Source organism: Populus nigra, chromosome 4 (genome assembly GCF_951802175.1).
Source record: "Populus nigra chromosome 4, ddPopNigr1.1, whole genome shotgun sequence".
In the NCBI taxonomy this organism is placed as follows: domain Eukaryota; kingdom Viridiplantae; phylum Streptophyta; class Magnoliopsida; order Malpighiales; family Salicaceae; genus Populus; species Populus nigra.
The window spans coordinates 10,094,969-10,118,041 of record NC_084855.1 but is presented as its reverse complement, the minus strand read 5'-3'; the positions used below and the strand labels follow the sequence as shown (position 1 = coordinate 10,118,041).

Sequence of the window (23,073 nt, the reverse complement as noted above, 5' to 3'; positions counted from 1 at the left end):
TATTAGAAGCAGTAGGCTTTTATTGATCTAAGCTATTTACAATAACACAGGTTCTTACCTGCTAAAAGGAACAGAGAGAGGTGGAGCCCGGACGAGGAGATTCGCCAAACGATATTGAAGTTGAGAGTTAGGCTAGAAACCAGATATGGAACTCAAAAATTCTACTCAGCCTATTATTGTTTCCTGTCAGGGTTTTTTTTTCTTAATTAAAAATACTTTGAAAATTGAGGATTAAGTTTTATAAAAATTAAAAATATTATAGGCTCGTATCTAAACTCTAGAAATTTATTTATTATGCAGATTCTCTTTACAAATTTAAATTTTTAATCCCTAATTTGTAACGAGATCACTTAAATATAAATTTAAAACCTTGCAATCTTTAATTTTATATTTAAAAAACAATTATAAACTTAAAGAGCAATCAAATAATTTAAATTCTTTGAATTTGAAATACAGCTAAACATTTAAGAACAACGCACTTGCATTCATGGAATGACCCCCAGCATGATTACAGATGTTAACTTGACATCTTTGACAAGATAATATATTCTTTAGATTTTTTTGGTAATGAGAACTATAAGTTTACTAGAGCCTATTAATTATAAATTTATAAGCTATATGATTACAAGTGATCACCTATAAGATTACAAATTTCCTGAAAAATAAATTTTGAAAATATTGCAAACTCAATTTAATTACAGAGCAATTATTATTATTGATTTGTTTATTCTGCCTTGCATTTTTTTAAAAAAATAAAAAGGTTTAAAGTTACTTATAATAACTACCCAGACCCTATTTCATTTAAGGCAGCTTGATAGCTACACGCTCACTATATTTTAAATTATTTTTCATTTTTTAATAAATTTAATATATTAATATTAAAAATAAAAAATATTATTTTAATATACTTTTAATTAAAAAACATAATGCATAAAGTTCTGTCAGTGGAAAGATAGAAATTGTGTGTCTACATATAGACAGGGCTACCCTTTTGGAATGGTCCTCGGGACTGGGATTCCATAACTGCCAAAACAGTGTTTGTTTGTGAAGAAGAACCATGTTTTTTAATTGTTTTATTTATTTTTTAGTTTTTTTAGATTGTTTTAATATAATGATTGTAAAAAATTAAAAAAAAAATATTTTTATATATATTTTTAAATAATTTCTAACATAATTCAAAAAATCCTTTAATTTATTTATATGGTATTTGACACATTTTAAAAAACTTTTTTCTTCACGGTTTCAAACACAGTGTTACTATCTTAGAGCCGAGTGATCATTATGTGAAGTTACGATCTGAAGGCCAAGACTTCATATCTGTTTTAATATCATTCAAATCATCCACACTTGATCCTCCCTCCTCTCTCTCTCTCTCTCTCTCTCTGAACGCAATCACTTTGCTGCACGATCAAAAGTCTTCGCTTGCCTCAGCCTGTTAATTTGAAAGAGACAAAAGAATCAACTCGATTCCAGTACCTTAAATAAATAAATCAATAAATACTTCCTTTACAATTTTTTCTTGTCTGTTTAGTTTTGCTAATAAAAAACTCAAAAGTCTTCGCCGCTTATTTCTCTGACACTGTTTTGTCTGTAGACTGTATGTAACTCAACCAGGGCATGGCTGTTCTTCGAAGAGATAAAGGGCAATCACTTAGCGGATCTCGAATCGCCTTAGCCGTTGTGGTTGGTGTTCTTCTTGGCTTCGTCTTATCTGTGTTATATCCTCATGGGTTCTTCAGCTCCGATCTGGCTAACCCACATCGTCGGATTGCTAATTCTAATCTCCAGGTTCAAATCCTTTTGCCTTAAACCTCCAAATCTCTTTTTGTCCGTATATATATTTCAGTGCTTCGTGGTCGTTAATATAGTCGTAAACTTAATTTTGGTGTTTTTTATATTCTTTTTACCTGGGTTGGTTCTGATTGTTCTTGAATTTTAAACTTTTCTATGTACTCCAGAGAGTTGACTTTATTTCTTTCCGTTGACTTTGCATGCATGTGTGTTGTTTTTGGCGTCAGTTGCTTTCATGGATGAATTCAGGCTGTTCCATGTTTCAGTAAATTGATTGAAGACATGATTTCATTAAGGAATGGGATAATTCGGTGAAATTGAAAGGATACAGAATTGAAAATCTTCTAGATCATTAAAAATGCTTTTAAAGAGAAGCCAGCTCTCTGCCATTAATTTAGTTGTGAAAGAGGCACCATTTCATTAGTTCCCCTCTTTGATGTCTTAGTCTTTGTTTAGTATCTTCCCCTTTCTTGCGGCATTCCCTGGCTTGGTGAGAGTGAAAGGTAAGGTTTATCATTTTAGTTACTGATTTGAACACGGATCTACTTTTCACGGATGCATTAGCATGAATTTCAAAGTCAATTTTGTGTCAGATACTGGGTTTTATCATTCAATGGTTGCTTCATTTGTCTCTCTTGTTGAATACCATGATTTATAGGCACTTATCATGTTGTGATTACCTCCTATTGTTTGTTTGTTAGACTGGCTCATCTTCATGTGAATCACCAGAGCGAATTAAAATGCTGAAAGCTGATATTGTGTCGATATCAGAGAAGAATGCTGAGTTGAAGAAGGAAGTTAGGGAGCTAAATGAAAAGCTGCAGCTGGAGGAACAAGGACAAGATCATGCTCAGAAGCAGGTTTTGTTACTGGGTAAACAGCAGAAAGCTGGTCCTTTTGGTACCGTCAAGGGTTTGAGAACTAACCCAACTGTTGTTCCTGATGAGTCTGTGAATGCTAGACTGGCAAAACTCTTGGAGGAAGTTGCTGTACATAAGGAGCTCATTGTTGCACTTGCAAATTCAAATGTGAAAGCCATGTTAGAAGTCTGGTTCACTAACATCAAGAAAGCTGGTATACGCAATTACCTTGTTGTAGCATTAGATGACCATATTGTAGATTTCTGCAAGTCAAATGATGTTCCAGTGTATAAGAGGGATCCGGATAGCGGTATTGATTCGGTTGCAAGAACAGGTGGTAATCATGCTGTTTCTGGATTGAAGTTCCATATTTTGAGGGAATTTTTGCAGCTGGGTTACAGTGTTCTTCTGTCAGATATTGATATAATATACTTGCAGAACCCATTTGATCATCTTTATCGTGATTCAGATGTTGAATCTATGTCTGATGGCCACGATAATATGACAGCTTATGGATTTAATGATGTCTTTGATGAACCTGCCATGGGTTGGGCTCGTTATGCTCATACAATGAGGATATGGGTTTACAATTCTGGATTCTTTTATATAAGGCCTACACTTCCTTCCATTGAGCTTTTGGATCGTGTTGCTGGTCGTTTGTCTAGAGAGCCAAATTCATGGGACCAAGCAGTTTTCAATGAGGAGCTTTTCTACCCTTCACATCCTGGGTATGACGGGCTCCATGCTGCAAAAAGAACAATGGATATATTTTTGTTTATGAACAGTAAGGTCCTTTTCAAGACAGTAAGGAAAGACCCCGCGTTGAAAAAGTTGAAGCCAGTAATTGTTCATGTAAACTACCACCCAGATAAACTTAGAAGAATGCAAGCAGTTGTGGAGTTCTATGTTAATGGGAAGAAAGATGCATTGGATCCTTTCCCTGATGGTTCTGATTGGTAGGGATACCTCTACAACTACAGAGAGGACTGTGAGAGATTTAGTTTTTCTTCCACAGACCATTTAACTTGCTAAGTATTCACATGATACAGGTTGAGGTTGATTTGATTACATTTGAAGAGAAGTGTGAGAGACCTTTTCTTTGATATTTTGGTTTTTGTTTTACCTGCAGTTGCTGGGAAATATTCTTCTTTCGGTTTTCCTTGAAACTTTAGTGTATTGTTCCTGTAGCATTAAATTAAGTTTCGTCGGAGCACCCTTCCCCTCGTGCCCCGTGCTATAATGATCAGGTTTGTCATGTTTCACGATAAAGGATTTTGCTGCGTGCTGAATTTTCTGCGACTTGCAAGCAAATTCTTTGATAGTTTCTGGGATATTTGATTCTTATAGAGCTACATTTTGTTGCATCTTGGTGGAGTCGGGATCAATGACTCCGGTGGGTTGTTAGGATGTGACTGGACTAGCAAGGACCGTGAAACCATGGATCCTCACGCTTCTTGCATCCCTTTGAGAAAAGTAAAAAATTATTACACTGAACTTAGGTTCATATGGACCATAACTATCTCGTCACGTGGTGCAGTGGATCGAATATTAATTAAGAGTTTGACAGTGTGGTTGCATGTGTTTTTTAAATAGCTTTTTGTGTTGAAATGTATACCAATAATTTTTTTAGTTTTTAAAAATTATTTTTGATATCAGCACATCAAAATGATTCAAAAAATACAAACCACACTTAATTTTAACAAAAAAAAAATTTAAATTTTTTAAAAACGAAACCGCAGCCGCGTTCCTAAACGCTGCCTAAGAGAAAACTAAAACGGATTTCTTTGAACAGTGTCAATTACAGGCTATTTGCATTGTCGATTGTTGATTGTATAGTAAAATAATAATTGTCATTTTCACCAAAAACATTACATTTTATTTTCATTTATCTTACTCTTGAAAAAAAAAACTAAAATTTAAGAGTTGTCTGGGCTTTTTATTTTTTAAAGCACAGTCTAGACTGCTTTTAAAATAAATAAAAAAACTTTAATTAGCAATAAAAGATTTTTTATCTTTTCATTATAAAATTGAACAGGAAAGTTTTGTAATTAAATAAATATAAAAATTATTATAAAAATGATTATCATGTAAGTTGAACTCGTGCCTTTTAAGTAGCGTATGCGAGGTGGTCTAGTGGTCAAATGATGGCTTTCTGGATGATGTTTTAGAGGGTGTTTGGCTTAGAGGTAGCTTGTGTTTTTTTCAGTAAAAAACATGTTTTTATAGCTTTTAGAGGTGTGGTGTGTGCTTAAAAGGTATTGTATCTTTGACAAAAAACCACCACACCTCTAAGCCAAACACACCCTTAATCGTGTCGGTTACCTTTCTATTTTTCGGCAATGTGTGTGGCGTATAGACCTCTGATTTAATGCTAAAGATTTTTTCCCCTTCTTTCCTTTCTCATTCACCATTTTCACGCTTGAACTTTAAATTTTTAAATCAACCTTTCAACTTATTTTTCTTTCATATTTAGTTTATATTATTTTGATTACTATTTTTTTTATTTAAAATGATTTATAAAAGTGTTTTTTTTTCAATTTTATCCTCTAATTTTTTTTATGTTAGATTTAATCACCGTTCTTTTGATTGCCATTTGTTTTCTTTTGAATTCTTTTTTGAATTGATTTTTTTTTCAATTTTATTCTCCAATAATTTTTTCATGCTAGATTTGGTGCCTTTTTTTTATTGATATTTGTTTTGTTTTGAATTATTTTCTTAATGAATTTATTTTTCAATTTTATCTCTTAACATTTAATTTAATTTAATTTTTATGTTAAATTTAGTCCTTATTCTTTTGATTTTTTTTTAGATTGATTTTTTTTATTTCGTTATTTAACATGAAATTAGTTGAGAATTGAAGTTCTTGGTTTAATTTGAATCTAAGATTTCAGACGTGTTGTGGGTTTAAAAAATTAACTCAAGTTTAAAAGATTTGTTTGGGTTTTGATTTTTTTTTTTTTATGCTCATATGGCAATTGATATATGATATAATAATGAAATTCTTTATCCCTATCTAAATATTTTATCAAATGAAACAAAAAAATAATAATAGCGCTCCCATATTTTTTTTTTATGCAGTAATAGGTTTTTTATCCTGACCGCATCAAAGTGCTGGCACCGGACCTATTATTATTACTACTAGTTTCTAAAGTGGTTTTCTAATGTGACTGATTTGCTAGCATGAAGCTGAATCAGGTCATTGTAATAAATAATAATTTCAGGAGGATTAGATTGTCGTCTTGGCCTTTCATGGCACAACCCTTGTTGGTTATTGCTTTTTAGTGTGAGTTGGGTAAGGCGAGAATATTTTTGAAAAAATATTTTTTAATTAAAAATATAATAAAATAATATTTTTTAATATTATTATATAAAAAAATTTAAAAACATTTAAAAATATATAAATTTAATGTAATTTGTTTTTTTTTTAAAAAAAACACGTTAAACCAGTTAACAAACAGAGTATTAGTTAACTGGCGGCTGCTCACCTACGTTCATTAATGGGAGTACCATGTAAAAGTATTATCTCTATGGCGACCAATCATAGTCCAGTACAATCATTCAAGGTTTAAAGCCTGGGCGTACACTGCATTTCTTGGTCAGTTTTAATCGCATCTGCTGCAACCAAGACCAAATTCTAGGGCAAAAGACTCGAAAATACGAACCAGAGAATCAGAAGGGACAACGGGAGAAAAACAACCTGTACATTTCGTGCTATAAGTGCCTTCTGGGTCATGTTCTAACCAATTTTAATTTGATTTTTCTTTTAATTTACATGGACGGAAGAAGGGAGCCACAAGAAGTTCATGTCTTCTTTCAATCTATGGCAAGCAATAACAGGCTGTCATCCTAATGGACATTGTAGAAAACGAACCCAAAACAACTTGGGATCGCACAAAATCTGAATTTAACGGTTGCCAAGAATTAATTTCTAAGAATTTAGATGACGACAAAGATAGTCTTCTACTTCGGTTGTCGCTTGGAATCTTCTCCTCCTCCTTATCCGATATCCACGCACGCAAAAACACTGATATTCACTAGTGGCTTCAAATACCGCTAACCCCACCTTGTATTCTTGCCAACATCTTCCACGTTATTGTTTGTATGTATCTCATCCTCCACAACTCAATATCATGATTCTCAGAAGAGAAATCTCTGCAAGTTCTTGATTCAACAACAAGAACCCCGTCAGGACCTGCAGTTCCATGATCACAAAGCTTGACAGGAGTTTCCCGCCACTTTTGTTTTTGTTTAAGTTTGTCTTGTCCAGTTGAATTAATCTGGTTTTGTGGGTATTCCGTATTGGTTATTGGTTGAAATGGAGAGGTTTTCTGAGAGAGAGAGTGTTCTGTTAGGTTATAATTTCCAAAGACCTTCTATAAACCATCCAGGTTCTTCTCCAGAGAGCCAGTATGGAAACTCAGATATTGACTTTACCGATGTTTTCGGTGGCCCACCGAGGCGATCGTCACTTCAGGAGGTGCGGTATAGTTTTTCTGAAACGACAGATTCATTTGCATCGACAAGTGGTGATGTTGATACCAAGTTGTCTCGCCACAGTTTGTCTGGTCTAAATGACAAGCCAGTGTTTGGAGATGAAAATGTCAATAGAAGGCGATATCCAAACGACGGTTTCTTTGGTGATATTTTTAGAGGCAGCGAATCTTTGAGTTCTTCTCCAGGGAAGCAGGACCGTGATTCACTTTCTTCGACTCCAGGTTCAAGAGTCTTAAGCCCTGCTGAATTGCTGCCACATAGAGCTGATCCCTGGAGTCCATCACTGCCTGCACAATTCAGGTTTTGGCTTCATTCCGAGATGCTATTTGCTCTATTCCTGTACGATTTAGATCTTATGATTTTTTTTTCATCAGTTGACATAAATCACCGATTGGGAGTTCTTTTATACCCATATGTCTTTTCTAAGGTTGTTTCAAATGTTTTTCGGTATTAATGTGGTGTATGGTGGTGGTTATTCATTATTTATCTAGCAGTTCTTACCTGCAGTATTATCTGCTTGGGTTTTGGTGTCTTTTGAACAAATGCATCCCAAGAGCTCAAATATTGTACTGATAATTTTGCAGCCTCCCTGCCAAACTGATTAAAGGGACAGAAATGCCGACATTTATTTCTAGTGCCCGTGACCATCACAAAAATAAAGACGGGGCTTCAGATGGCATCAGCAATTATACATATTCTCCTTTGTCTAGATCTGCAAGCCTAACGAACCTCGTTAGAGACGAGTTCACTAATGATGTCTCTCGGCAGAGCGCTTTATCTAAGGAGCCATCTCTTCGCAGTGAAGAGTCATCAAACGTGACTAAACCTGAAGAAACAGACAAAAGCAGAAATTTGAAAAGGGATTCAGATGGTTCTGAAATTCCGACAAACAGAAACCAATTTCATTTTTCTATTTACAAGTGGGCAACCAAAGGATTACCTTTTGCGATGCCTCTTAGAGGAGCTAACAAATCAAGGCTGAATGAGAGGTGTAAGCTTCAGAGATGTTCAAGTACTAATGGATGGACAACATGCGAGGGCATAGCAAGAGAATTACGTTCAGCATCTCCACATGATATTGGCATTCCCTCATTCAGTGGTCGAATGGAGCTTGACAAACAAGATGATCACTTCCTCTTCGACACAAGCATTCAGGGTGAAGTAGAAGCGTGTCAAATTCTTGAGGACACAAGTTTCCCTATATCTGAGTTGGATACTCCAAGCAATCTTCAAGTGATTTTTGAAGATGGTCCTATAAATTCTGCCTTAGGGGATTCAATAGAAACAAAACATCACTCTGCTCCTGAAACAGGCTCGTCTGGAAAAACGAAGGAAAAAACTTCTGTAGTTACACAAGAGGCTCACAAGACTGAGTTAAAACCACCAAGTTTCCAGTTATATGAGAATGATTATGAACAAGGTAAGCCATGTTCTAGATCCAAGCATGCTCCTCATGTGATATCTCTAATAACACATTTATTTTATCTGGCAGGTAATGATGAGATGACTATTGAAACTGGTTTGAAAGAAAGCAAGGTAAAAAGCACCAAAAAATCATCTGCGGTTCTTGATGTTGGTGAAAATATAAAGGATGAAGACGAGACAGCGAATAGTGGAGTGGATAAAGCTAACTTTCAATTTCCACCTACAAAATCAAGGGACAGCCTTGGGAAGAACAGGGTTAGGGGAAAGGTCAAGGAATTTGTTAAAATTTTCAACCAGGGAGTTCCAGAAAAACCCAAATTTGATCTTAATGACTCACAACATCAAGATTCTAGACGAAAGGAAAGGAGCAAATTCAGGACTGAGGATACCACAAATGAGAAAATGCACTCGAATAATGTGTTCGAGAAAAACATGCCAAATGCTTCAATCCTGGTACTCGCTGAAAATGATTTTGCATTTATTTTGTCAGATTTTAGCAACAACAGATACAATTCGATAGTTTTCTGGATGAGAGTTATTTCCATCTCCTAGTGCATCTAAAATTTTCAAAAAAAAATTTTTGTAATTTTAAGGTGGATCCTGATACAACGGCGAACAATCTCAAGTCCACACGAGTTTCTTCTGGACGTAAGGATAGATCAGCGCCAACTACAGGTATTTTTATAGTGTAATCGTCAACCAGATGACTAGTGCGGCTTCGGTATATAATTATGAGATGCGATAGGTTCTTTCAATTGCTTCATGTAAAACTGAAGTTTTGGATCCCATCGACCTGGACAAATGATTTTATGTGCTTTTTAATATCAATTAGATTGAAAATGGTGAAGCAGCTTGGTATATTTCATGTTCATCTGAGTCATGATTCAAATATTCCAGTTGCTATGCAATTTCATTAGCGAGAGCTTCTTTTACTGAACTTACTACTTCATTTTACATAAAGGTTTTGGAACCGGTGTTGATAGTTGTTAAAAATGTGATGTGATGCATTAAAATGTTGTTGACAGCAGACGTTCCTGATGTCTCAGAATCAACCATTGGAGATACAGATTTGTCCTTCCTCCTGGTATGAGATTCGTCTGTATAATCATTAGTCATTTCTACTTCCTTTTGCAATTATTGTCCATTTGCTACATGTTGTTCTCCTTTTGAAATTCAGCGCTGCAAAAAAAAAAAGAACAAGAAAGAAGCCTGCATCTTTTGTTCTCATTTCAGTCTGTTGTGTCTGCGTATTGAAAATAATATTGAGGCTCAACTCTAAATTGAACCATGCCGCTATGCTGCTGCTTCTTCTTCTTGGAATGACTAACGAGTTAGTATGCTTTTCCATGTGTGCAGATCACAGAAATGTCCCAGGATGAGGAAAGGGGGCCGCAAACCAGCGATAACCATGAGGAGATCCAAGTGAGGCAGAATATTAACGAAGACACTCCATTATTTCTTTCTTTCAACTCTACTAGGAATTAATAATCGAAAGTTATGCATTGCAGATCAATATTGATGATAAAATACAGAAATGGTCGAAAGGAAAGGAAGGCAACATTCGCTCCCTATTGTCAACTTTACAATATGTGAGCTTGCCTTATACGCAATTCTTTTCTAGACTGCAATTCTTTGATCTGAACTTTAATTACCATAGCATCAGACCTACTGCATTTCCTATTTTCTCTGGTTTTCCGGTGATTCCTGACCAAACCAAGCAAACTGCATTTCATCAAGTTCCAAGTCTCATCTTTCTGCTTTGACTAATTTAGTTTACCGTACAGTTGTTAGAGTAGCTCTCTGGAAGGACATACTTGGAACTGATATTGGCTGCACTCACAGGTTCTTTGGTCTGGAAGTGGATGGAAGCCTGTGCCTCTTGTTGATATAGTTGAAGGAAATGCAGTGAAAAGAACATATCAAAAGGCCTTGCTCTGTCTACACCCTGATAAACTACAGCAGAAAGGTGCTGCCTCGCATGAAAAAGACATAGCAGAAAAAGTTTTCGATATTTTGCAGGTAGTATCTAGTTAAGTTTAAATTCTTGAAGTCAAAAGAATTTACCGATGGCCTCTTAAAGAAACCATTGCCGTTCTAAATTCATCTAACATAGGTATCCACTCCTTGCATGCACACAGGAAGCGTGGACTCATTTCAACACACTCGGAGCAGTGTAACGTGTGACCAGTGAAAGCAAATCGCAATTTCTCATAGGTCAAAGGACATCGAGATGCTTGTTTATGTAAGTGCACAAGATAAAATTGCATTTGAGAGAAAAAAATTATACTTAGGACTGTGGATAGGTATTTTGTTTGTGCGGTGTGCTGCTGTGTCCTGAAGATACTTCATGCTTGGTTTTGTCTCATATTTGAGATGTTATATTGGGTTAAACTTTTTTATCAATGTAGAGCTTGTTTGGAAGTACATAATAGTAATTTTTTAAAATATTTTTTATTTAAAAATTTATTAAAATAATGTTTATTTTTTTAGCCTTTGTTTGTGATTCTGCTCCTCTAATTTATGCTGCTAGTTTTATAATGTAATTTTAACTATTTTTTTATTTTATTTTTTCTATATAGAATCCATCAATAATATCTCAAACGAGACAAAACATAACTTCATTGACTTGTGAAGGACAGACGGGGTTTGCACGTATTTGACTGGGCTTGTGTGTTTTTATTGGACCCGTTGAGGTAGTCCAATTGGCCAGGATCCATACCATATTTGGAATTGAAATTCTATCCCGTGCTCCAAAAAAAGACCAATGAGTTGAAAGTTGAAACATCAAAGTTAACCAAATGGCCCATAAGGAAAAGTCTTTGGATTTTTTAGAGCTGTAGATTAATAACATTATTAAAAAAAAATTAATAAAATAATATATTTTCTGCTTCTAAAACGCAATATTTATTAAATATTATTATTTTTAAATGTGATAAGATAATTATTGTATTTTAAAATAACAATATTTAGTGAATGTTGTGTTTAAAAAGTGCAATAATTGCGAATCGGTCAGCTGGTTGGATACAATTGCATTATCGATCGATAATTTTATATAAAAACTATAATTTTATGAATTTTCTTTTTCAAATATATTTTATAAGTAAAAACATATATCTTTATCAAACTTGTAGATTTAAAAACAAACTTTAATTAAAATTTTAAAAAGTTATTATTTACATAGTAATTCTTAAGAATAATTATAAGCTGTTAGGTGTGGATTTGTCAGAACTAAAAAATTGACATGGGATGAAAAGTTTTTGTTGGTTTCTACGGTTTCTCAGCCCAGACTCTACTCGAGATTGTGACAATACTTACCGTTAAAAGTATTTTTTTCTTATAAATAAATTAAGATATTTTTTTATTTTTTTAAAATTAATTTTGATATTAACTTATTAAAACAATTAAAAAAACTAAAAATATATTAATTTTAAATAAAAAAAATAATATTTTTAAAAACATTTTGTAATTTAGTACCGGGTTTTTCGGTGTGCCGTGCAGATAACAGTAACACGGCTGTCGTTTTTTTTAAAAGTACCTCGAAACTTTGTGCGATGATTTCTTCAGTTCTTCTACGTTACCGGACCGACCCCCCGCCCCCCCAGCTCTGACATGGCTTTGTCTGGCCTCCGACACTTGGCGAACAGACAAGGTTGGACATTCATCAAAAATTGCCAAGAAAAAGTAATTCTTTACCGTGGAAGATTTGAATTGCTAATGGATTCCGTCCTAGCTCCCAAGTTTAATCAGACACCATCCTTGTATTAATGCTTTTATACTTAAACAAAACTCTAAAATGCGTAGTATAATTATTGTGCACATATTTATAAATTATTATTCACTTCAACAGTAAACTCTTGACTGAGAAAATTTGAACCCTTCCTTTAGTTCGAGAGTAATTCAGTTTTTTACAATAGATTCAGGAGTGTCATTGTCTTTTCAATAAAATAACCATTTTACTCACAAATTAAAAAAAAATAAAAGTATTCATCAAGCGTGTTTCTATCCTTCTTTTTTTTTAACAATAACAAGATATTTTTGTTCTTGAAATAAAAAAATTAAGCCATGTACCTAGAAGCATTTTTAGTCCTTTTCATTAAGGTGTTTTGGTTAATACTAAGTCTAATAAAGTATTTTAATATTTTTATTTAATTAAATAATAATTAATTCTAAATTAATTTGGGTGGCGTGTGAGATCTCTGGGTATCCAAACTTGACCTTTAGCTATCTCATTAGAAGTGTTGTCATACTCTTTTTTTCATTCTGTAGCTCATGTTGGTGATTTTTTTTTCATGAAAAATACATATTAGTTCTTTTTTTGTTTTTAGTGTTTCAATTTTAATTTTAATTTTTTTAATCTAAGACGGGGATCCTAAATTAAATGGCTGGTTGGTTTAAAAAGGAACAGCATATTTCACTTTAACAACGTGTGTATAGTTTGAATTGACTATATTCAAAGATAGTGGCTCAATCATTATTGCATTTACCTGTACTGAACTGCATTATATAGTGATGGTGCTAGTTGAACTGCTCGTTTGCTGTCAAAAGTAATGGCTGTCGTTGCAGCTAGCTAGGAAAGCCCCTGCAAGAAGGAATACAAGGAAAGAGAGATTAACAAAGAAAGTACTGGCATGCAGGGTTGCCAAGCACATTGAACGGGGCTAAAAGAGAAGATCATGGGAATGATCCCGGGGATTGCAAAGTAAAATAGATGTGAAAAAAAGGCCACCGAATATCGGCAGACATGCTAAGAAAAAAATGATACGAATCATTTTAAAGCCAAGGTATATGCAGATATTAAATTAGATAGAACCTTTGAGAGAAACACAAAGAGAATGAGTCAGGGGTGGAAAGCCGATCCGCAATGAAGAACATAACATATTCAAAGAAGTATAAGACAATTCTCACACTATACAATGACACAACTGTGATGGCTATCAAATAAAATAGTGGAGTAGTGACTATCAAAGTCCTCGGAAACGTAAGCTACAGCTCCCGAATTCTAACATTTACTTGCTTCCCAGCAATAATTATCACTCTAAGGCTCTTTCATTTCATGGTTTGTGGAGGCTGCGAGCTGCACGTTGATCCCAGGCTCTTAGACTCAGAAGTGTTTTCTTATACAGTAAATAATTTTTATCAATTCGTCCCTAAGGTGCCAGACCTTTTTCAAACGGGTCTTTCCATCTAAAAATCATCACAGTTTTTTTATACAAGTTGTCATGCTCAGTTGAGTGGTTGTAAAAACTGGTGGGTAGATCGGAGACTGATTTGAGGTGACGGAAAACCAAAAAAGTTGTGGTCTGTCTTTGACATTGAGTGGATAAACAGAGCTTACTCACATAATAAGGAAGGATTCGATGATAAAATTTGATATCTATCTTTAATCACTTCATTGCCTAAGATTTTGGTGGGAATGGATGCCAGGGCCCATCATCTCTCTAGATTCCTAGACTTGATAAAACGTGTGTGGATATGTCTGCAAAATATTTCAAACTTGCCTGAACTATTCGTTTATTGCATCCATGAGTTGTAGGAAACATCATCTCAAAAAGATGTCTTGCCGCCCGTGATCAGCCGACCCGTTTTAGGAAAACACATACATTGCAGTGAATTATTATAAATGTTGGTTTTTAAAATATTTTTTATTTGAGAATATATTAAAATAATAATTTTTTATTTTTAAAAGAATATTTTTAAAACAAAAATATTTTAGCTGTTGTGATTTTGAAATAGTGGCTCGTGTTCTCCGTGAACATCTTACTCCTCGTCTACTTACTGTCAGTCAAAAACTTTATTGCACCCGTGCGCGCAGAATTGGGATTCTGTCTCCTGTCTTTTTCAGGATTTAACTTTTCCTTTTGTTTTGTTTTTTCGATATTTAGGTGCTTACCAAGACTGAAATTTCTTGGTTGGATATACTGATGTCCACATTTTAGTATTCTTGATTTTATTTTTATTTTTTTTATTTTATTTATGTGGATGTCCGGGCCAGCTTGAGTGTACCACGACTAATCTCACGGCCTACTGAATACCCTGCAAACCCAGTAAGCATGTAAGACACCGCGAAGGTGACAGACATGCACATGAGGACTCGAACTCAGGAGTAGCAAGAGGAGACAAGCCCCTCCTTGCTTTAATTTTTTAGTATTCTTGATTTTATTTTATTTTTTGTTTCCTTTATGTGGTCGATTTTCTATTCAAAATAAGAGAGTTTAATTAAATGTTTAATCCAGATCATTATTTCTTTTAACTTTGTCTCCGGGAAACAGTTCGACAAACTTGAATACATCCATGAGTTGTGGCGCAATGATCAACGTATTGCAATGTGATTTTCCATAAATTCATGATTTTTTTATTAAAAAAAATAGCAATGTTCACTTAAAATATTCGTAAAATAACAATTTATATATGTTTAAATTGGGAAACATAAAAATTAAAAATAATACGACTCGCATTCAAATTTTAAAATCATATCCTAAACAATACTTTAACCCCAAACCCTCATCTTAACTGACCCTAAATCCCAAATCAAATCCTAAACAAATTAATACCTTAACTTCAAATCCTCATTCTAACGAAATATTACAAGTGAACAAAGACAGCATGATTGATTGAGAGTAGTTGGAATATTGTAATTGTTGTAGGCTTTCTTGATTGAGAAATTATTAATTTTGATCATTTTTTCAATTCAGGTGGTTTAGACTTTAGAGTTTCAAATCATGCATTTACATATGAACAAAGCTAGCATTGATATGTTGTGTTACCATTGATCAATTACCATTATACATGTTACAATACAATAATTTATATGAATATGCCTAAAAAACCAAAGAAATTCTAGTTGAAAATGGGCAAAAAAATATATTTTCTCCCTAACTTAAATTGTTGAATTCCTTATAAATATCTATTATAACAGTCTCAAGGCATCATACAAGTACAATGACTAGCATGTATCTATATAATATCAATGTTGTGCGTGGTGGTAAGAATATGTGTGATATTACTATTTATAATATTATCATTTATATTTCAATTTAAGTTTGAATGGCATTTTAGATAAAGTTGATCCTTTAATATCAATCCCTTATCTATAATCAGATAAATAAAGATTTTAGACATGATTGTCTCATAAAAAAAACTATATAAAAAATATAATCTCACTCATTCAATTCAGTTTGGATCGGTATTCATTGTGTTTGATTCAAATTATAATCCTTTGATACCATATTTTAAAGAAGAAGAAAAAGATAATAAATTATCTAGTAAGTAGTTCAGTGGTAAGAACTTAGAATCAAGGGGTTTGCTCTTCTTGTGGTCTCAGGTTCGAGCCCTATAATTGTTAATATGATGGCCACTGAAAACTTACATGATCATTAACTTTAAGATCTGTGAAATTAGTCGAAGTAAACGCAAATTAATCCGGACACCCATGTTAATTAAAAATAACAATAAAAAAAAAAAAAAAAGAAAAGAGTGGGCTTTTGTTGTCGCACACAATATATTTGTCGCTATCGATTCAAGTATTTATATCTTTAGACTTAAGTTTTTTTATTTTTTAAATATTTAAAATTTTACAATGGCATGGACATCTTTAAATTTTGAAATAAAGAGAGAACGAGTAAAATAAAAGGACGTGGCAGAAATTCGTGCCTAATTATTACCAGCTGGACCACGTACACGGCTCTGTGTAAAAAGAAGACATGTCATCTTCTTGAGCTTTATTCTTGGAGTATTATTTTTTTTAGGTTTTAATAATTTTATTGCATAAAATAACTTGGGAAGAGAAAAGATAAGAAAGATGATGAGCAATTCCACTTTCTTTTTTAAACGCCAAAAGGTAGCATTGAAACTTTTGTACATACAGTTCTGATGTTAACGAAATTTTATTGGGAATCAAAATGAGACATTACTAAATCTTATGGGGCTAGAATTATCCATCCATTTCCCTTTCCTCCTCACCTAAATAACCACCATCCTTTATCTCCCTTGTAATTTAGCACCTAAGGTAATGATGCTATCCTACTAGTGTTGGAGGCATACACTGATACGCAGGAGAGAGAGGAAGAGAAATTGACTGTTGGCTTTTACCTTGCAATACTGTGCTGGGACTATATTATTTTTTTATATTTTTTAGCCTTTTTGTTGTTTTGTGTCAGGGAGGAGTGAGTGTTTCAGAATCAGATAGGCCCTCCTTTTCACTTGTTAAGGGAGTAATTATTGCTCTCAACTCACTGTGGATTCCATTTCAATGGTGCTTCTTAGAAAGATGGTTTTCTTCGGCTCTAATGCATACTCTTTCTGATAACAAATCTGTGAGTTCTTTTCTTAACTCTGTCGCACTTCTTTTCTATTTTTTTTTGTGGTTTAAGTGCTTTTCATTTAAGGGCTTTCTTGATCCTGGGAAACTTTGAAAAATAATTCAAAAAGACGAGAACTTGCTGTCTTGTTGCTTCATTTTAGATGTTGTTGGATCCCAAAGTTCTCTCGTTTAAAATAGTTCTTGGAATTCTTTACTCATAACTAAGCCGAACTGTATAATTCTATTCCTTGTAATCTTTTTTTGGCTGTTCTCTAGGTTCACTGGTTTTTGTTTGATCTGTTACATTGCTGTGCCGTTACTGTTTATGATTTCAACTAGATCTGTGACAGTTTTTCCTTCAACTATAAAATCTAAAGGCAATGCTGCAATTCCAGTTTCTCTTGTCGATGAATTTGGTAATATTTTTTTTTGTTGTTGGAAGAATTCATGACTAGAATTTCGGATTTAAAAGTTACTGGATTTTATGTAACTTAATTGATCATTTTCTATCCTAAAAGCCATTCTGTGAAAATCATTACTTCGGAGATGTAATTGTTTTGAAGTGATGACTCTTTGGAGTATAATATAGTCATGCTACATGTAAGGGATTTAAGTACACGAGTAGTGTCTGGCTGGACCTCTAGGGTACAAAGGAATCTAGCAATACACTACTCCGTTAATGTATTTTAATTAGTTGAATTTTGTATATTTGGCTTAAAATGCTTTGGTTTGCCAGCCATAAGTAGTCGGACTAAGATTTGTTAAAAGTTTTGATCATCTCTCATGGTGAATTTGATAGTCTAAAACAATATACTACTATTTTTGCTAATTATTTAGGATGACAGTCAACTGGAGTTGCAGATGGTTGTTGTGATTTTGACAGGTCTGCAGATTCTGCAATGTGGTATTCTATTATGTTAGAAAAGATTACCTAAAATATACTAATTTTGCTATTGACCGTTTCTGAGATTTAAATAATGGCTTAACAGGGGAGTTAAAAACTAAACAAGGGAAACAATGTACTGTAGAGCCAAAAAAACTCTTGCATTTAAGTTTCAGTGAGATCAACTAGAGAACAAGACATAACTAATAGATTTCTGTAGTGAAATGGATTCGATCCACAAGATGCAGGACTCTGATTCTCATGAAGCGTTGAAAGAATAGGCTGTGATTTTGAGTTGGTTTTTTATTTATTTTCGTAGAAAAAGCTGCTGTTTAAATTGTTACTGCAGTTGCTTGTTTTTAATCTACAACAAAGTCTGATGATTTTGTTCTTCTAGGGGCTGATGCTTGATAGTTTCTTGTATCTGCAGTTTGGGGGCCAGCATTAGTTGAACTTTGGTCTTACTTTAAGGAAATATGAAATTTGGATCAAAGAATGGATGGAAATCCATCATGCCCCTTCGTTTGAAAGGCAAATCAGCCACCCGCTTTTGTTTGTTTCCCAAACCAAGATCAGCAAACTATGGTCCAGGCGATACACCAGTTTATCTCAATGTGTATGACTTGACACCCATGAATGGCTATGCCTATTGGGCAGGCCTCGGCATCTTTCACTCTGGTGTGGAAGGTAAGGTTTTTAGTTTCCTGTCTGGAGATCAGATCATCAAAGATAGGTTGCCCTTTGCTATAATGAGAAAAATTGAGCCCCGGATATCATTCTTGCTATACATTAACCAACCTCCAGCCAAACAAGCGCATGCTTTGTGGGTTGAATAAAAATACTGCAATGCAAGCAATGGATTAAAGCCCTATCCTGCTGCATTTTCTTCTTTTATAGCTCTCTCCAATTTGAAGTTAGTTTAGATCTCATATTTTATCACTGCCCTCTTTCCACTGTGCAGTTCATGGTGTAGAATATGCATTTGGAGCACACGACTACCCAACAAGTGGTGTTTTTGAGGTTGAACCTCGGCAGTGTCCAGGGTTCAAGTTCAGGAAGTCCATTTTTATCGGGACCACATGCCTGGATCCTATTCAGGTTAGGGAATTCATGGAGCGGCATGCTGCAAGATATCATGGTGATACATATCACTTGATTGTTAAGAATTGCAACCATTTCTGCAAGGATGTATGTTACAAGCTGACTGGGAAATCAATTCCAAAGTGGGTAAATCGACTTGCGAAAATAGGTACTTTTTCACTTAACCATTTATCAAGTTGAGGATTTAGAAATTACTGCATGAAATCATTAACAGAAACATCTAGATTTATGCAACTGAAAATTTCAAATCTAAAGTACTTTTGACCTTGCTGGAACATAAATTGGTTGTTTTTGCAAGTTGGAGAAAAGAGAGAAAATGTTTCAATAATAGACTTTGGTCTTCTAGTTTCTACTATAGAACCTAAGATGCTGCGTGCACCTTTTTTTTATTTTTGTCAAACTGTACATCCCCTGCAACCATCAGCATCGATAACCTCTGTGAGGGACCCACCTTACTGTAAATGTCACAAAAAGATGACGTGTAGACTTCCCATCCCTGGGCAGAACAATTTCTACGGCATCCATTCTTTTTTGGGGCAGACTGGCAGAGGGTCGATGGTTTTGGTTGTTTCTGGCAAAAATGTTCCTCCGCCCTGGAACTATTTCACCGGACATGGCTTATGCATTATGCAATTGTGATCGCAGGAAAAGTCCATTTCCACTCTAGAAGGCCCCTTGTTGGAAATAGGGTTTTCCAAAAATGATAGTTTAATCATGTATTTCTAAAGGAAAAAAAGAATTCTAAGGACAAGAGATGAATCCAAAGAAAGCATTATCTTTACGTTGCATGACTTCACCTATCAAGTGTTCACGGTGTTTATGTTGACCCAAAGAAAGCTGTCTTTAATTCTTAAATTGCATTATGTCACCTCCCAAGAATATATGATGATTGTCTTTAATTCCCCTTAGGTTCAACGTGCAACTGCATACTTCCTCAGTCCCTTAAAATATCTGCTGTGCGACATGACCCCTGCGGCCAACCTTATGACAGTGAGAGGAGAAGGTTGAGAACAGCTTTTAGTTGCCTGTCTTCAATCTCAATGCGACAAAAGCAGCTGTCAACATCTTCGTTATTGCTACAATCGCCGTTGAAAGGCTGCTTACCATGGGAATTGAGAAGGTCTATGAATGGTTCCTTAAAAGAAAGATGAAAACTCCTTCCCGAACGGTTTCTTTAGCATCCATTGAGGCATTGATACCTCTGCGTAGTGATTGGCGACCAAGTCCTATATGGTTAACTGGTGGGTTTGTTCAAATGAATGGTTTTTGTATGTGGTGATTTTAGCACTATTCTGCTGTAGAAAACCATTAAAATGCTAATTAAGTTCTCCCCAGTCTGAGAAGAAGCCAGATAACCACTGGAGCACCCTTGTGAGTAGTGAGTTGTGCTTGATCTTTTTTTTAATATCAATGGCCATTTTTTGGCAGGCACATTTATTGGTATAATGTTCGTTCAGTTTGTATATACAACTGCCATTTCGCGCGCTATTGACTTATGATAGTTTTTTCCCGTACAAGATAAAAGAAAAAAGGAGGGCAATCATGAACACAAGCCACTAGAGATTCAATTAAAAAAAACTTGATTTTGTGTACTCCTAGTGTAAGAACCTTAGACAGAAACTAAAAGGAGTCTAAAGCAGCAGGCTTTGTATTTCTTTAATTGAATCAGCCCGAGAATTTGCAGGCAGCAGTAAACGCTTTTCAGATTTTGTTCCTACTATCATTACCTCAGAACATTGCCTGCAGTAATCTGGTTTCTTTAATATGAAGCTCAGGAGAATTGGAAAACAAGATGAACGTACACAGCCATTTAATGGCCCCCTTTCCCCACGGTTGTTTGCAGAGACCATCTAGATAGAAGCTGATGCTACATCTATAATTGCCTGAGTTCAAGAATTAACGCGCCTAAAAAATAGCGTTAAAGAAGATAACTTGCCCGTCCCTCAACAAAAATCTGAATTCATCAGATACAAATCAAGTACGCATTTTGAACTCTGAAATCTAATTGATCCTTTTAGTAGCAGTGGTAGTGTACGAGCCACCTCTATGTGTAACATATAGAACTCCCGGTTTGCTACTAGACAAAAAAATGTGGAATCAAAAGTAAATGACCTGCTTTGTAAACGCCAGTTCAGCTCCACAACGATTCTACAAAATCCAGGTAAATACATCTCCAATCGAAGACATACGAGATACTATCCTGCTCATGATTCCTACAAGTTTTTAATCTTTTCTGTTAATCTTAGAATCATACAGTAAAATATACAGAGGGCGAATCCGATTTAGCATTGTCAAAACAAACCTGCAGGAACAGGAAACAGATAATTCAGTTTAACAGATGCAACGTTCTATCTTAAGGGTTACAGGGAACTCAGTAAACTCACTGAGAAAAGCATGTATAGCACAAGTTACATGATAAGGTTGTTAAAATCGTGATTTTAACACGGTATGAAAAATACAAAATAAACTCGGATCGTAAAATCGTAAAATTGTAAGGAATTTTAAAATATATTAAAAGAAATTCATGCTTCAAATAAAAATTCATACATAGTTCAAGCACCTTAAAATACATGGTTCAAATAAAAATTTATACATAATTTAAATAATTTTTCATTAACTAATAATTATCAAACTTAAAACAAACAATCTGCTGGTATGTCATGTACACTAAAACCAGTTTCATCACGATTTCTTTGTTTTGTATGAACCTAAATAAACAATTTAAATTTATAAAGTTTTTATCAAATATTTTAATATTTAAAATAATATATATATATATATATATATATATATATAATTTTATTTTTTATATCAACACATTAAAAAATCTAAAAATATCAAAATCAAATTAATTTTAAAAAAGTCAATTTTTAAAAAAACAACAGGTAAACCGCTAGAACAAGCATGGTATTCATGGGGGGATATCTTAGCACGTAAAGCTACATATGGCACCTTGGGATACAATTCTAAAAATTCAAATGAGACACATTCATGACTTCTGATTGCATAATTCTAAGTTACGAGAGCACGTATGACCTTAGAAATGGAAGAGTAAACTACCACAAGCTTATCAAATTGTCTCAAACCGTTCAATATCCAATATAAGGGAAGTGCATACCTCACAAGCCATCAACCGTCGGACATTGCTAGCATATAGCTTTGGATCATCCTTCTCTTCTTGTGATGGGTAGTAGACAGGAAGCCATATTGCTTCCATTTGATTTATGAATTGACAGAAAAGATAGAAAACATGACGTGCCTGCAAAACGAAGCACATACTGAAGCTTAGAGAAAAATTTAAACATATTAGTAAATCTGAATTTTCTAGCAGCATCATTTCTGTACCAACACATGCAAAAACATAGATGAAAAAACAGCAGAAAGAATACCCAGGGAACTTCAAATCCAACTTCACATAAATGTTTGGTACATGACCCTGTAGTGGCTATAAACCTGGCTGTCTAGTTTCTTCCAAGTATAATTGATTTTATCATGAATGACATGAATAACTGGATAGACAAAAAACTGAGCTGTCTGATATTAAACCTTGACCCTCGCATTTACTAACATTTATGTGAAACCAAGCAAAGTCCATTTCCACAAATTATTCATAGCTTCTCTTCTTTAATGGTTGACCAGGCACTTAAGTAGATGTTTTGACTTCTACAAAAACTCTAAACTCAAGCCACCAAACAAGAAGTTCTCATCAAAATTTCATAAGAAAAACTCACCCCAGATATTGAATCCCAGGCAAGACTGAATCGCTGGTATGGATACCTAAGAATCACTGGACGTACAGGAGCTGTCGCTAAGAATGCACCTGTCTTAAATGGTAGAAGGAACTCTCTTGTTGTCGTGCCTTCTGTTGTAAGATTAAAGATGATTAATTACCTTTTAGTCAGCTGAGCAAATCATAGTCAAGCTATATCACCATATTGGGGAGGCATATAGTGTTGTGGTCACCCAAGACAACATTCAAACATGCAATAATAAGTGCAGTTCTGTTCTTTAACCATTGATTCAATACTAATTATATGTGTCCTTACAATTGAATGCAACTCATATATATGAACAACCCAATCTCTTATCAATTTGGAGAAAAGGAAAAAAAATCCATTTTCAAGTAAAATAAAAAATTATAAATACATCAGGCAATTTATGAATCATACAATGGGGAAACCACAAGAAAATGATGAATTTAACAGATCCATTAAGAAAAA

General features: G+C 34.3%; 3 protein-coding genes across 7 annotated transcripts; all 3 read left to right on the top strand.

The window, feature by feature from the left end:
* The first annotated feature begins 1,276 nt into the window (after window positions 1-1,276).
* Window positions 1,277-3,920, top strand: LOC133690550 (arabinosyltransferase RRA3-like). The gene is made up of 2 exons (XM_062110776.1): window positions 1,277-1,788; window positions 2,493-3,920. Exons 1-2 carry the CDS (start codon window positions 1,618-1,620, stop codon window positions 3,609-3,611), a joined length of 1,290 nt encoding a protein of 429 aa, XP_061966760.1. The 5' UTR covers window positions 1,277-1,617; the 3' UTR covers window positions 3,612-3,920.
* A 2,761-nt stretch (window positions 3,921-6,681) lies between these two features.
* LOC133692368 (J domain-containing protein required for chloroplast accumulation response 1-like) lies at window positions 6,682-11,059 on the top strand. Of its 3 annotated transcripts, none has more exons than XM_062113253.1 (9): window positions 6,684-7,445; window positions 7,730-8,565; window positions 8,638-9,023; window positions 9,164-9,245; window positions 9,596-9,654; window positions 9,927-9,992; window positions 10,079-10,159; window positions 10,413-10,589; window positions 10,709-11,059. In XM_062113253.1, exons 1-9 carry the CDS (start codon window positions 6,967-6,969, stop codon window positions 10,745-10,747), a joined length of 2,205 nt encoding a protein of 734 aa, XP_061969237.1. In that variant the 5' UTR covers window positions 6,684-6,966; the 3' UTR covers window positions 10,748-11,059. The 3 variants fall into 3 exon arrangements, with proteins under 3 accessions (XP_061969239.1, XP_061969237.1, XP_061969238.1); XM_062113254.1 differs by having other exon boundaries at window positions 6,685-7,445; window positions 9,599-9,654; XM_062113255.1 differs by lacking the exons at window positions 9,927-9,992; window positions 10,079-10,159; window positions 10,413-10,589; window positions 10,709-11,059 and having other exon boundaries at window positions 6,682-7,445; window positions 9,532-9,641.
* Window positions 11,060-16,363: 5,304 nt separating this feature from the next.
* LOC133691318 (deSI-like protein At4g17486) lies at window positions 16,364-20,299 on the top strand. Of its 3 annotated transcripts, XM_062111773.1 has the most exons (5): window positions 16,365-16,575; window positions 16,727-16,882; window positions 18,183-18,439; window positions 18,714-19,001; window positions 19,763-20,299. In XM_062111773.1, the coding sequence occupies exons 3-5, from the start codon at window positions 18,229-18,231 to the stop codon at window positions 20,002-20,004; spliced, it is 741 nt and encodes a 246-aa protein (XP_061967757.1). In that variant the 5' UTR covers window positions 16,365-16,575; window positions 16,727-16,882; window positions 18,183-18,228; the 3' UTR covers window positions 20,005-20,299. The 3 variants fall into 3 exon arrangements, with proteins under 3 accessions (XP_061967758.1, XP_061967757.1, XP_061967756.1); XM_062111774.1 differs by having other exon boundaries at window positions 16,364-16,882; window positions 18,150-18,439; XM_062111772.1 differs by having other exon boundaries at window positions 16,365-16,882.
* The last annotated feature ends 2,774 nt before the right edge of the window (window positions 20,300-23,073 follow it).